This window comes from Mauremys reevesii, linkage group 2, assembly GCF_016161935.1.
Source record: "Mauremys reevesii isolate NIE-2019 linkage group 2, ASM1616193v1, whole genome shotgun sequence".
Lineage (NCBI taxonomy): Eukaryota > Metazoa > Chordata > Testudines > Geoemydidae > Mauremys > Mauremys reevesii.
This window is the reverse complement of record NC_052624.1, coordinates 221034235-221046716: the sequence shown is the minus strand read 5'-3', so window position 1 is coordinate 221046716 and position 12482 is coordinate 221034235. Positions and strand designations below refer to the sequence as shown.

At 42.6% G+C, this 12482-nt stretch overlaps 1 protein-coding gene across 4 annotated transcripts in view; it reads left to right on the top strand.

The window, feature by feature from the left end:
- The window catches only part of LOC120398263 (transmembrane protein 68-like), a 35321-nt gene extending 25077 nt beyond the window's left edge, over nucleotides 1-10244 (top strand). For all 4 annotated transcript variants that reach the window (XM_039525517.1, XM_039525520.1, XM_039525519.1 and 1 more), the window contains exons 5-8: nucleotides 1428-1621; nucleotides 6123-6183; nucleotides 6639-6778; nucleotides 9679-10244. In XM_039525517.1, the coding sequence (XP_039381451.1) occupies nucleotides 1428-1621; nucleotides 6123-6183; nucleotides 6639-6778; nucleotides 9679-9783 (500 nt within the window). In that variant the 3' untranslated portion in view covers nucleotides 9784-10244. The remainder of the gene's footprint in view (nucleotides 1-1427; nucleotides 1622-6122; nucleotides 6184-6638; nucleotides 6779-9678) is intronic.
- The last annotated feature ends 2238 nt before the right edge of the window (nucleotides 10245-12482 follow it).

Below are 12482 nucleotides of genomic sequence, written 5' to 3'. Positions count from 1 at the left end.
CCCCCAGATCCCTACCCTCTATCCAACTCCCCCGTCCCCTTACCACATTGCCTGGAGCACCGGTGGCTGGCAGCGCTACAGCCATGCCTCCCAGAGCACCAGGAGAGGCAGCCGTGCTGCCCAGCTGGAGCCAGCCACACCACTGCGCAGCACAGAGCACCAGGTCAGGCCATGACTCTGCAACTGTGCTGCTGTCCAGAACATTGCACGGACGGCGCAGTGAGCTGAGGCTATGGGGGAAGGGGAACAGCGGGGCAGGGGCTAGCCTCCTGGGCCAGGAGCACAGGGGGCGGGCAGGAGGGGCCCGCGGGCCAGATGTGGCCTGTGAGCTGTAGTTTTCCCACCTCTGAAGTAGGTAGAACTAGTCTTCAGGTACTTGTCCTGGTGGGTGGTATAGACTCAAATTACTTCCTCATTTTAGGGAGGAGGATGACATATGTGTTTCTAAATGCTTTGGAAAGGAGTTATGAATCAATAGATCTCAACATATAATTGTTAATGGGGATTGTCATTGAGTGGGTGTATTTCCAGTGGGGTCCCACAGGGATTGGTTCTTGGTCCTATTCTATTTAACATGTTTATCAGTGACCTGGGAGAAAACATAAAATCATCTATGATAAAGTTTGCAGATGACACAAATTGGGGGAGTAGTAAATAATGAAGAGGACAATCACTGATTGAGAGCAATGAGGACCACTTCATAAACTGGGCAGAAGCAAACAATATGTGCTTTAATACAGCTAAATGTAAATGTGTACCTCTAGGAACAAAGAACATAGGCTGTACTAACAGGATGGGATACTCCATCCTGGAAAGCAGTGATTCTGAAAAAGATTTTGGGTCGTGGTGGATAATCTGCTGAACATGACCTCCCAGGGAGATGCTCTGGCCAAAAGGACTAATGCGATCCTTGGATGAATAAACGGGAATGTTGAGTAGGAGTAGAGAGGCTATTTTATCTCTATATTTGGCACTGCTGTTACTGCTGCTGGAGTACTCTACAGAGAGGCGGCTGTGGATCACCGTGCCCCTTTTATAGCCTGGCCCCTAGATTGTTCTGGAACCAGGGAGAAGAAGGGTAGGAAGGGATACATGAGCTCTCCAATGGGCACTGCTTGTTATTATGGCTGGAACTCTGCCACACTTGGAAAGTGCAAGTACATTTCTATGCTACTGTGGGTTGAAGCTGTAATTGCTAATTATATCTGAGTATTTATACCGGATTTATTACTGATGACTATGACATCTCCAGTTTTATCAGATTCGTAATATGTAGACACACTTAAAAAATGCTGAAGGGGTGTGTGTGTGTGCGTGTGCGTGTGTGCTGGAGAGTTTTTGATTGGGTTTTATTTTCAATATGTGTAAGTAATATGTAAAGAGGTCTAATGTACCATATTGATCTCCACTGGTTATGTTTATTGCAGGAATAGCACTGCTTTTTAGCCTGTTTCCTGCAGTGCATTATGGAAGAGACGAAAGTGTTGAAATTCTGAAGAAAGGCAACTTATTGGGTGTCTCACCAGGTGGAGCTCGAGAAGCATTCTTTAGTGATGAAAACTACAACCTCCTGTGGGGTAATCGCAAAGGCTTTGCTCAAGTGGCCATAGATGCAAAAGTGGTGAGTGGTTCTTGTATGTGTCTATAAATATGTTTAACCCACTGATCATTGTGTGTTACATGCCTGTCTCTGCACCCAAGCCACAAAAAATGAGTCTGTTACAACTGCTAGCTACAGAGACTAGCTCTTTAACTGAAGCTTTCAATACTGGTGCTTTTCGCTCTGTAAGGAGGTGAGCAGCAGGCCAGGGGGCGAGGAGGTGAGTGGCAAACCAGGGAGTGAGGAGGGATGCAGCAGCAGGTGAAGAGGTTTCGCAGTGGTTGGGCGCAGGGGTTGAGGAGGGATGTGGTGAGTGGCAGGTGGGAGGGTGAGGAGGGACACTGCAAGCGGCAGCAGGTTTGCCAAGCAAGGAGGAGGCCGGGCCTGGGGTCGAGTAGGAGTGGGGCCGAGGTTGGAGTGTGTGTGGCCAAGGGCAGGATAGGCAGCTAGCGTTCCCCAGGGGAAGCTTCAGCCACCACCCATGACTGCTGTGGTGCTGGGAATACCTTTACAAGGCCTGAATAAGAGCTCTATGTGGCTCAAAAGCTTCTCTCTCTCACCAACAGAAGCTGGTGCAATGAAAGATATTACCTCACCCCCTTGTCTCCCCAATGGAATAAAACAGTTTTTGGTAATTTTCCCTTAGGTCTGGTCTACACTACAGACTTACATTAGTATAACTGTGTTGCTCAGGGATGTGAATAATCCATCCTAATTCCCAATGTAGACAGTGCTTTATCAGCAGGAGAGCCTCTCCTGTAGACATAGCTACTGCCTCTTGGGCAGGTGGATTAACTACACTGTCTCCCATCAGCATAGAGTGTCTTTATTAAAGTGCTTCCGTGGTACAGCTGACTTCACCAATGCAGCATTTCAGTTGTTGACTTGCCCTTAGATCCTTACCCACATGTTAAAGGTATTTTGTGATAGGGGTCTTTAATTGGGTCCTTGAACTAAAGATAGCTTAACTATTTTAAAAAAGAAGTAGGGAAATATATAAAAAAAATACCCAAAAGCTAGCACTGAACTGAAATTAATGATGGTATGGTGCAAGCTACATTCTAGAGAGAGATTATAATTTTACTCAAATAGTCTGTATTCATGCTCCAGAACAGAGTTTATGTATACATAGCATAAGAGCAAGTGTGTGCGTCTGTGTATAAAAATATGATGAATACAGTTGCTATTAACAATATTATTGTATCAAAGCATGCCCTTGTGTGGGCTGTTGGAGATCTCTACTGCTTCTACAATTTTGAGAATTCCTGTTTTTCCATCTCAAAAATGTAAAGGGTTAGTACTAACACATTTTTTTTTTTAGTGGAGGGGACTAAAAAAAAATTTCTTAAAGGGCCCATTTTTAATTATTTTCTCATTTTATAAATTACCAGATTGACCTGAAGACTCAGAAAACCCAATCTTTCGTCACAGTTACATGCTGTAAATTTGGGAGTTCTTCATACAAAGCATACAGGTTGAATCCTTGCTTTAAGTGGAAAACTGAGTAGATGCCCTACTGTCTGTGTCTCCATAATATACCCCTGTAAGACTGTTGTCCCTGAAATTACTGCCACATAAGTAGTGCAGTGTGGAAGGAGACTTAGAAAATATAATTTAGCATTACCTGAAAATACAGAATTATTGACAGAAAATGATAAACGATACCAAAAACATTAATGGACTGAGAAATGGTAAGTTCTCCCTGCAGGAGGCACGTGTAGGAATAAACAATAGCAACTTAAATGCAAAATCTGAAAACCTTTCATAAAAATTTTGGCCCAGATCTTTGGCTGTTTCTGATCTGTGCTCAGTGCATCTCAACATGAGAGGTGCCAAGGTAGATTTATTACCTTGGTACTCTCCTGACCCTGGGGGGCTACTGGGCCTCAGCGTTAGTGACACTTTGAGGATGCTCTATTTTAAGTAGGCAGCCCTTGGCCTCAAGGGACCATAACGGCACCCATGGATCTCCAGGATGTAGACACCTGCTGGTCATGCTTCCTTTTCCCTAGCTATCCATCCTCCCCCATGCTCGGGGTTGGAGAAGAAGGTGTAATGAGAGCTGCTCTGATGTCTCTGGGTCACCCAAGGAATCCTCATAGGCAGAGGAACTCCACATGTGGTTGGTTAAGCCAGCTTTAGGAAGAACTGGTGCAAAAGAGGATTGGGCTGTTTTTTCTAGCAGGCAAATATACTATAGTAAGAACATGGAAGTTATGAGTCTCCCCCTACCTTGTAGTGACTGGTTATGCAGCATAGGGCATGTGATGGAAATGGAGCATTGGACTTTTAACTTTAAATTTTAAAAAAGATTGTAGATTCCCTTCCCAAAAGAGGAAAGGGGACAGAGTGACTTGTTACAATAAATTCAATATTATATCAGTGGAGTAGAATGAAGAATTCCTCAGGTGTACGGTTGTTTTTTGATGTACAATAGGTACAATAGGTTGTCACAAGGTGCCTCTTCAGCTACCCAGTGGGCAGTACTGCCCAGACTGTTTTCATGGTCTCTGTCAGAAACTCACCCATGCTGTTTCCCTTTCACCATCTGTACATTTATTCTTCGGTTCCCAAGCAAAACAGAACATGACACAGGTATTCAGCAGGAGGAGACTAACACACAACCTTCTTCTCCTCATGGTCACTCTCTGAGCTCCCATGCTTCCTGTTCCTCCCAATTACTGAGCCAATTATCTCATTAGCCCAAGTAAGCACCCAGGTGTCAGAAATCCTCCCACCAGAAATGGGTTATTGTCTTTCAGTTAAGTCAGCAGTGCTTTTCTGTGCTGCAGCGACCTCTGTGATCAGGGTGCTACAGGTAGCATTTTGTCACGTAGGTGTTACAATATCCAGCATATGGTATTCTGGCTTATATTTTTTACTGCAGCTTTGTTTGTCTAATGAAGAATAGAGCTGTTAACAGAAGAAAGGTGAAGAGCAAGATTAATGCACAAGTTCAATGTGTCTTGGAATATGAAACGTGGTCCAGGGAACATCATCCTTCCTCTCTGTTGTTAGTCAAATTTCTATAAACTGTATAGATATGAGTTGAAAGAGATACATTTTAAAGAAATAAAAGCAGAAGGAAAGAAGGAGTCGTCATCTTAGCTGTCTCCACTATGGGCTGCTGCTTCCGAAGAAGAGGAGAGGAAATGGGAGCTGCTTTCTGTGACCAGAACTACCAGCAGGAGTGGAACTGCAGGCAGGCGAGGACCTGGAAGTAGAAAAATAGGCCTCCAGCCATCAGTGGTGGAATGGAGCCAGGCAATATTTGCAGGAGAGAGGGGGACAAGATGTTACACAGAGTGAGAAAAGAAGGTGACCTAATGACAGAGAAGCCTAGTCAGGAGGAGCGAGAGATTTGGAACAGATGGCATGATGACAAGATTAAATGAAAAGCAAGTTCAGATAGTGTGACTTTGTTTAGTTATTTTTAAACTATTATTACTTTTCTCTCTGAGCAGTTGTTGTAGGGATGTTTCACAGGAATTACACTCTCTGTTAAGATGTGGTTTATACTGTAAAAAAGTTTAAGAACCTCTGCTCTGATTCATATCTCTGATAAACCTCTTGGGATAGGAACTGAAGGGGAAGCAGAGTTCTGTACCATGCCTGTACATGGTTGGCACTCGATCTATAACAACAATAATGAAGACACTGTCACCACATAAGATTTAGGAATAGGGTGATCAACCAGCAAATGTGAAAAATCGGGACAGGGAGTGGGGGGTAATAGGAGCCTATATATGAAAAAGACCCAAAAATCGGGATATCTGGTCACCCTATTTAGGAAGAACCTCTGCTGTGACGTGATGTGACCTATACTAGCTCAGTATGTGTGTCAGAGAGACAATAATCTCCATCATATTTGAGGGGAAATAATTTTCTGAGAAATTACAGTTTCTTAAAACCATTTGGTATTAAAGGCATTAGAAAGGAAACATTCAGTTACGTATGATCATCCTTTCTTTTCCCCTTTCCCAAGATTTGCAGGTGTTTCATAGTAAAAGTGGGACTCTTACATTGCATAGTCTATAGAACTTTTGCAAGATTTTGTTACCAAAATAATATGTGTGGATGATTTTTTTTATTTTTTGTCTAACTCACTAGTACTCTGACTTCTTAGGCAATGGGAAAAAAATGCTGAGAAAACTCATGAAACCAATAATTCTGATATCTGTGAAATTATTTGTTCTGCTTCTGAATGTTTTCCTGTCAGTGTTGTTTTGGTGTTCATCCTGATAACAGCAACATGTGACATAGGTTCTAAGAAATCTCAGAAAATGGAGCCTCACCTGGTACATAACTAGCTGTAGTTTTTCCTGACAAACTTGCGACTCCTTTTGAGTTTCTAGTCATGATAACTTATCAGTTTCATTTCGATTTAATAGGATGGTAAAGTAGACTACAACCACATGATACAGATGCAGAATGCCTCTCTACAGAGATGATGAAATATTTAAAACAAAAACGGAGGCTGAACTTACCAAAGTCTGACCACTTCTTTTTTCTCATTTCATAGCCCATCATCCCTTTGTTTACACAGAATATTCGGGAAGGATATAGGACATTTGGAAAAATAGGTATGATTTACTTTATATGCATCTTTTCAAATTCTTGGAGTTTTCTTTTATTTTTATTTTCAAAATCAATTGTTTCTGGGAAATACTAGTCTTATGAATTATTTTGAATCTTTTTTTCTCTTTTAACTGTAGTAACTGTCATGTAAACTGAAGTGCACTTGGGTTATCTAATCTGAATATGTATTTATTGGACTAAGCCTTAATTGTTCTCTACATGGTGACCCATTTAACCTGATAATGAATATGCAGGAGGTAATGTAAGAGTAGATAATAATTTTCAAGATTATGTGGCCTGCATATTGTTTTACGTACTTTATGTAGCCTTTCATCAAACACCCATAATATTTAAAATGTGTTAGTTGCAGTCCAGACATCATTGTGATTCAGGGACTCTACTGACTTCTAAGGTTCTCTCTCAAAATGTAAATCTCCCCTCCCCTTTTTCTAATACACAGGGTTTTTTAGGTGGTTCTATGAAAAGTCTCGATTGCTACTCATTCCTATGTATGGAGGGTTCCCAGTCAAACTTCGCACATACGTTGGAGATCCCATTCCATATGATCCAAATATAACAGCTACGGAACTAGTTGAAAAGGTAAGTTGGCTCTTGGTATCTTGATTATAATACTTCTCATTTCATTTTGATCTGAGTGAAAATACTTCTTAGGTTCCAATATCAGACCTCAGTCCAAACACATCTGTAGTCTCAGGAGTGGCACGTCTCAGATAAGACTGTGGGTCTGAATGACCCAGGAGAGACTCATCAAGTTAGCATGAAGTTCTTCCTCTGGGAGATCCACAGGGGAGAGGAGAAAACTGTGGAACACAGTGGGAAGTGGAGAGCTAACACAATCTTCCTAACCCTAATCACCTGCTCTTATTCCTATTAGACTCCTCACCTATGCTCTGCCACATACAGTTCTTCATCTCCAAATAGGAACAGCACTACTGTGTGGTCAGGGATAGGTAGACAACCTCAGTAGACTGGTTTTATTTTTGTGGTGATGTTAATATAAAAAAATACCTTGCTGTGCTTTGGGGCATGAGAAGGGGCATAGTTAATATATGATTTATTTTTTTGGTTGCAAGTGATTAAATTTGGAGGTCAGATACAGTTCCCTCACTGCACTTTCTTGACTAGTAGCTCATTCAGGAAGTCGTTCAGGGCAAACAGTGAGCACGACCTCCCCAGCAATACTATAGGAGTTTTTAATGGTCCATGGCTGCCAAGTCTCCTCTTTAACATCTTAGAGAATGAGTGTAGAAACCTGAAAAGAACAGTGCTCCTGTATTCTTCCCTCCCAGACTTTGCCTCTCCCAGCCCCGCCCCCCCCCCGCTCTCCCCCCACCGTCTCTCCCCGGCCCCACCCAAATTATACTCAGTACAATAGGGAAGAAAAGACTTACCCTGTTGGGTTGTCTGGAATCTGGAAACTATGTGGCAAGTGTATTAATGCAAGGAGGAAGTGCAGAATAGCTATATAGGCATTCCACAGCCATCAAGAAGGGATAAGCTTCCCTGTAGCCTACACCCCAAACCACAGATTCCCTTGCAAAGCCTTTGTCTGCTTCGCTTCATCAGAGGTAAGTCGTTAGCCACAAGGCTTGGGGGCAGCAGAGGTGATGTCTTGCATCATAGCTCCTTGCCCTCAGGCAGCTCCTGTAATCTTTTTCGGTGGGGGCCAGAAGGACTGTACAATTATTGCCTCTTTCCTCTTGGTTTTTTAATCCTTTTCTATTTTGTGGTATCTTTTGATTCTATAGTGATAAGTGCAGCATAAATGCTTACATGGATAGAAGAAAGTTGAGGAACTGCACAAAGCAGTTTCTAAAACTGACTTCCTGAAGGAGCAAAATACCTTTTCTGCTCCCGAGTTCCAGACTGAGCCACTTATTTGGACCTGGGAATACAGGAGCAGTTAGATTCCCCCACCTGCATAAAGATGATTTCAGCCACTTACAAGTTCATAGAAGCATTTGTTTTCCCTTAGATTCACATCATCAACGTCCTGTCTCTCCTTCCCCCTGACCACCACCACAGAGGAGAAGGGCATCCTTAGTGTACAATGAGAAAAGCCAGGGACAAGGGGAAAACACATATTTTGCCCTTTTAAAAATTTCCAGAGAACAAATCATCTAATCATCACCTTGTTCTGTCCTGTAAGATAGATGCAGAGGCCAAAGAGAAGTCTAAAAAGGAAGGAGTGACTTCTTTTCAAAGGGGAAAGGGTAGAAGATTTACTTAGGCAAAATGACAAATCAGCTCCTGGACTTAAGGAGGTTTCCATGTTCTCCTCCTGTATTTGCTTGGTAAAGGGGCACTCTTGCATAAAGCTGAAGCAGCAGGATTTCAGTGGTCTCCTCTTTGATGACTGTGGGATTGCAAAGGTGTATCTGAAGGCATAATTTGACCTGCAAAATCTTTCAATAATGAGGATGCTTGAGAAAGGGACAGAGCTTGACTCTAAATCCAGGAGTTTGCAGGAGTGGCTGTTAGTGAAACTTCATGCCATTCGTGAGGTGAGATTACTGTTTATCCCAGATTAAGTTGTCCTGTGAATTTAAATTGCTGATGAATAGCTGACAGTACTATTTGATAAACATCACATTGAACACACACATTCTGGTAGGTTCCTAAAATTTAACTTTGGGCAGAGGCAGTCTAAGCAAAAATTACAGTGGATGTGATTTAACATGCCTGAAAAAACAGGGTTTTACATCCTAAACCTCTCATTTTATTTAATGATTTGATGGTAAACATTTAAAATAGGTTTTGAAAAAGGTAAGAGCTGTTTTTGAAGGGGGAAACTACCTTCTACATCTTGCAGCAGAGGTTTTACTGTGGAAAGCCTATTCCGATGTGATAGCTTAGTTAAAAGATCTTTACCACAACTCCAGTTGCAAAAAAAGTGTCAAACTTAAATATTAAATTATATCAAGTCACACTTTCAGTTTAAGGGCTCAAACCTGCAAATACAAGTGAATAATTTCAATCAAATATGTAGTCCTATTGAAGCTAATGAAACACATGCATCTGACAAAGTGGGTATTCACCCACGAAAGCTTATGCTCCAAAACATCTGTCAGTCTATAAAGGTGCTACAGGCCTCTTTGTTGCTTTTCACAGATCCAGACTAACACGGTTACCCCTCTGATTCTAATCTCCTGAGTTATTCATGTGCCTCAGGGTTTGCAAGATGGGGTGGTAGTGAGCTAACATTTCCATGGCACTATTGCATATGTAGATCTAGCTGCTTTGTATGCTTGGTTATCACAAGGAAAAATACACTGGTGGGTGGGAATGAGACTATCCCTCAGCATGAGCTTCATGGGATCTTGTGAAGGATTTACCCTTCCTGCCCTCTCCTCTCACAACATTTTCCACAGAGTTTTATGTATACCTGTAGCATCCTTGGGAAAACTAGAAGAGAATGATGACTGAAGTGGTGATTCTTGAAATATAAAAGGTTTCCCCCTCTTTCTTTCTCTTAACAGACAAAGATTGCCATTGAAAAACTAAGAGACAGACACCAAAAACTACCAGGAAGTATACTAAGAGCTCTGTTGGAACGATTTGATAAACATCAGAAAGAAGACTAGTGTATTTAAATATTGTTAAATATTCAAAACTGTTATTGTAACTTGTGGGAAGAAAAACTGTAGTTTTCTTAAAAGTACAAGAGACTGCAAACTACATGTATCAATCATTCAATCATATCACTGCCTTAAAAACTCTCTCTCATCTTGTCTGGCAACTTCAATCCAAATAATAAAAGAAAAGGAAATTAAGAGGTTCATTATCCTGAGAGAAATTGATTAGAGATTGTTAAACCAGATGACAGCAGACATTATTCTGACATAAAAGTTAGATCTTGTGTAGCATTAGGAGCAAACTGTGGGGAGCTGATTATAGAGGGCGTCACCATTAGAAAAGGTTGGTGTTTGGTCTGTTTCCAATTGTTGATAGGAGAAAGACAGCCCATGTCCACACCAGATGAGAGAGAGATGAGGAGACATTTTGGCTATAACACACTTAACTGTATTTTAACATTTAATAAAGGTGCAAATAAATTTAGAAATAGCAAAAAAAGTTATGATTTTATCAATATTGCCTTTGCATTAATGTTGAGATTTTTCCCTTACAGTTTTTTTCTTTGAACAAAAAACATTTTATTAATTTTAAAAAACTGCAATTGAATTATTGAGATAAATTATATGTACATATTCAGTAACTCCTCACTTAATGTTGTAGTTATGTTCCTGAAAAATGACTTTAAGCAAAACGATGTTAAGTGACTCCAATTTCCACATAAGAATTAATGTAAAAGGGGTGGAGGGGGATATTAGATTCCAGGGAAAAAATTTTCACCAGGCAGAAGATTTTATTTATTTTTTACACACACACACACACACACACACACACACTTTTAAATAATTTAATACCGTACACAGCACTGATGATTGTGAAGCTTGGTTGAGCTGGTGGCGTCAGAGGGTGGGATATTTCCCAGGGAATGCCTTACTGCTAAATGATGAACTAGTACTCGACTGAGCCCTCAAGGGTTAACACATTGTGTTAATGTAGCCTCACACTCTACAAGGCAGCACAAATGGAGGGAGAGAAGACAGCATGGCAGACAGACACACACTCTGTGACAGAGAGATGCATATTGTCCCTTTAAGTACGCTGACCCCACTTTAAGTACGTTGCCATTTTAAGTAGAACAGCAAGTGGAGACAGCGGCTGTTGCCAGCAAACGCCCTCTGTCCTGAGCCCTGTTGTGTCCCCCTCTCCTCCATGGAGATAGGGTAAGTGGGGGGCAGGAGCAGGGGGACACTCTGACATTAGCCCTCCTCATCCCCCCCCCCCCCCAGCAAGCAGGAGGCTCCTGGGAGCAGCTCCAAGGCAGAGGGCAGGAGCAGCACAGGGCAGTGCGGGGAGGGACAGTTGAACTGCCAGCAATTGATATCCTGCTGGGCAGCTGCCGCACAGGGAACTTAGGGGAGTCGGGAGCTGATGGGGGGCTGTCGATCCACCCTGGTTCCAAGCCCCCACCAGCTTGCTCCAATGGGCTGTTCTTCCTGCAAGCGGTGGACAAAGCAGGCAGCTGCCAAACAATGTTATAAGGGAACATTGCACAACTTTAAACGAGCATGTTCTCTAATTGTTTCGTTGCTACATTGCTGATCAATGTTAACTGGGACGACTAAGGCCTGGTCTACACTACGAGTTTATCTCAAATTTAGCAGCGTTAAACCACATTAACTATGCATCTGTCCACATAACAAAGCCCTTTATTTCAATATAAAGGGCTCTTAATATCGATATCTGTACTCCTCCCGCTGAAATCGGTATTGCCATTTCGAATTAGGGTTAGTGTGGCTGCAATTTGACGGTATTGACCTCCGGGAGCTATCCCACAGTGCACCATTGTGACCGCTCTGGAAAGCGATCTGAACTCGGATGCACTGGCCAGGTAGACAGGAAAAGCCGCGCAAACTTTTGAATTTCATATCCTGTTTGCCCAGCGTGGAGAGCTGATCAGGTGACCATGCAGTCCCAGAATCAAAAAAGAGCTCCAGCATGGACCGTATGGGAAATACTGAATCTGATCTCTGTATGGGGAGATGAATCTGTTCTATCAGAACTCCGTTCCAATAGACGAAATGCCAAAACATTTGAAAAAAATCTCCAAGGCTATGATGCACAGAGGCCACAACAGGGACTCGACACAGTGCTGAGTGAAACTTAAGGAGCTGAGACAAGAGTACCAGAAATCCAAAGAATCAAATGGACGCTCACAGAGGGAGAGGCAACTGACGACTGTAGCTATTCCAGTTTCCGCACTCTCCGAAAACCATTTGAATTCTTGGCTGAGCTCCCAAAGCCTGAAGGGTCAAAAATATTGTCACAGGTGGTTCAGGGTATATGTCGTCAGCCCCCCTGTGAAAGCAAAGGGAAAAAAATCATTTCTCGCCTTTTTTCGATGTCACTGTGTGTTCTGGATGCTGCCGGCAGACACGGTGCTGTAGCACTACACAGCAGCATCCCCTTCCCTTCCCTTGCGGACGGAAGATGGTACAGTAGGACTAGTATCCATCATCGTCATCCCGTGAGTGCTCCTGACTGGCCTTAGTGAGATCGGCCGGGGGTGCCTGGGCAAAAATGGGAATGACTCCAGGTCATTTTCTTTAAGTTTTGTCTAATGGAGATTCAGTCCTGCCTGGACTATCATGCCAGCTGGAGGCTTCTGCCTCAGGCTGCTCTCCCCAGTCAGCAGCACCGTGCGGTTGCGCCT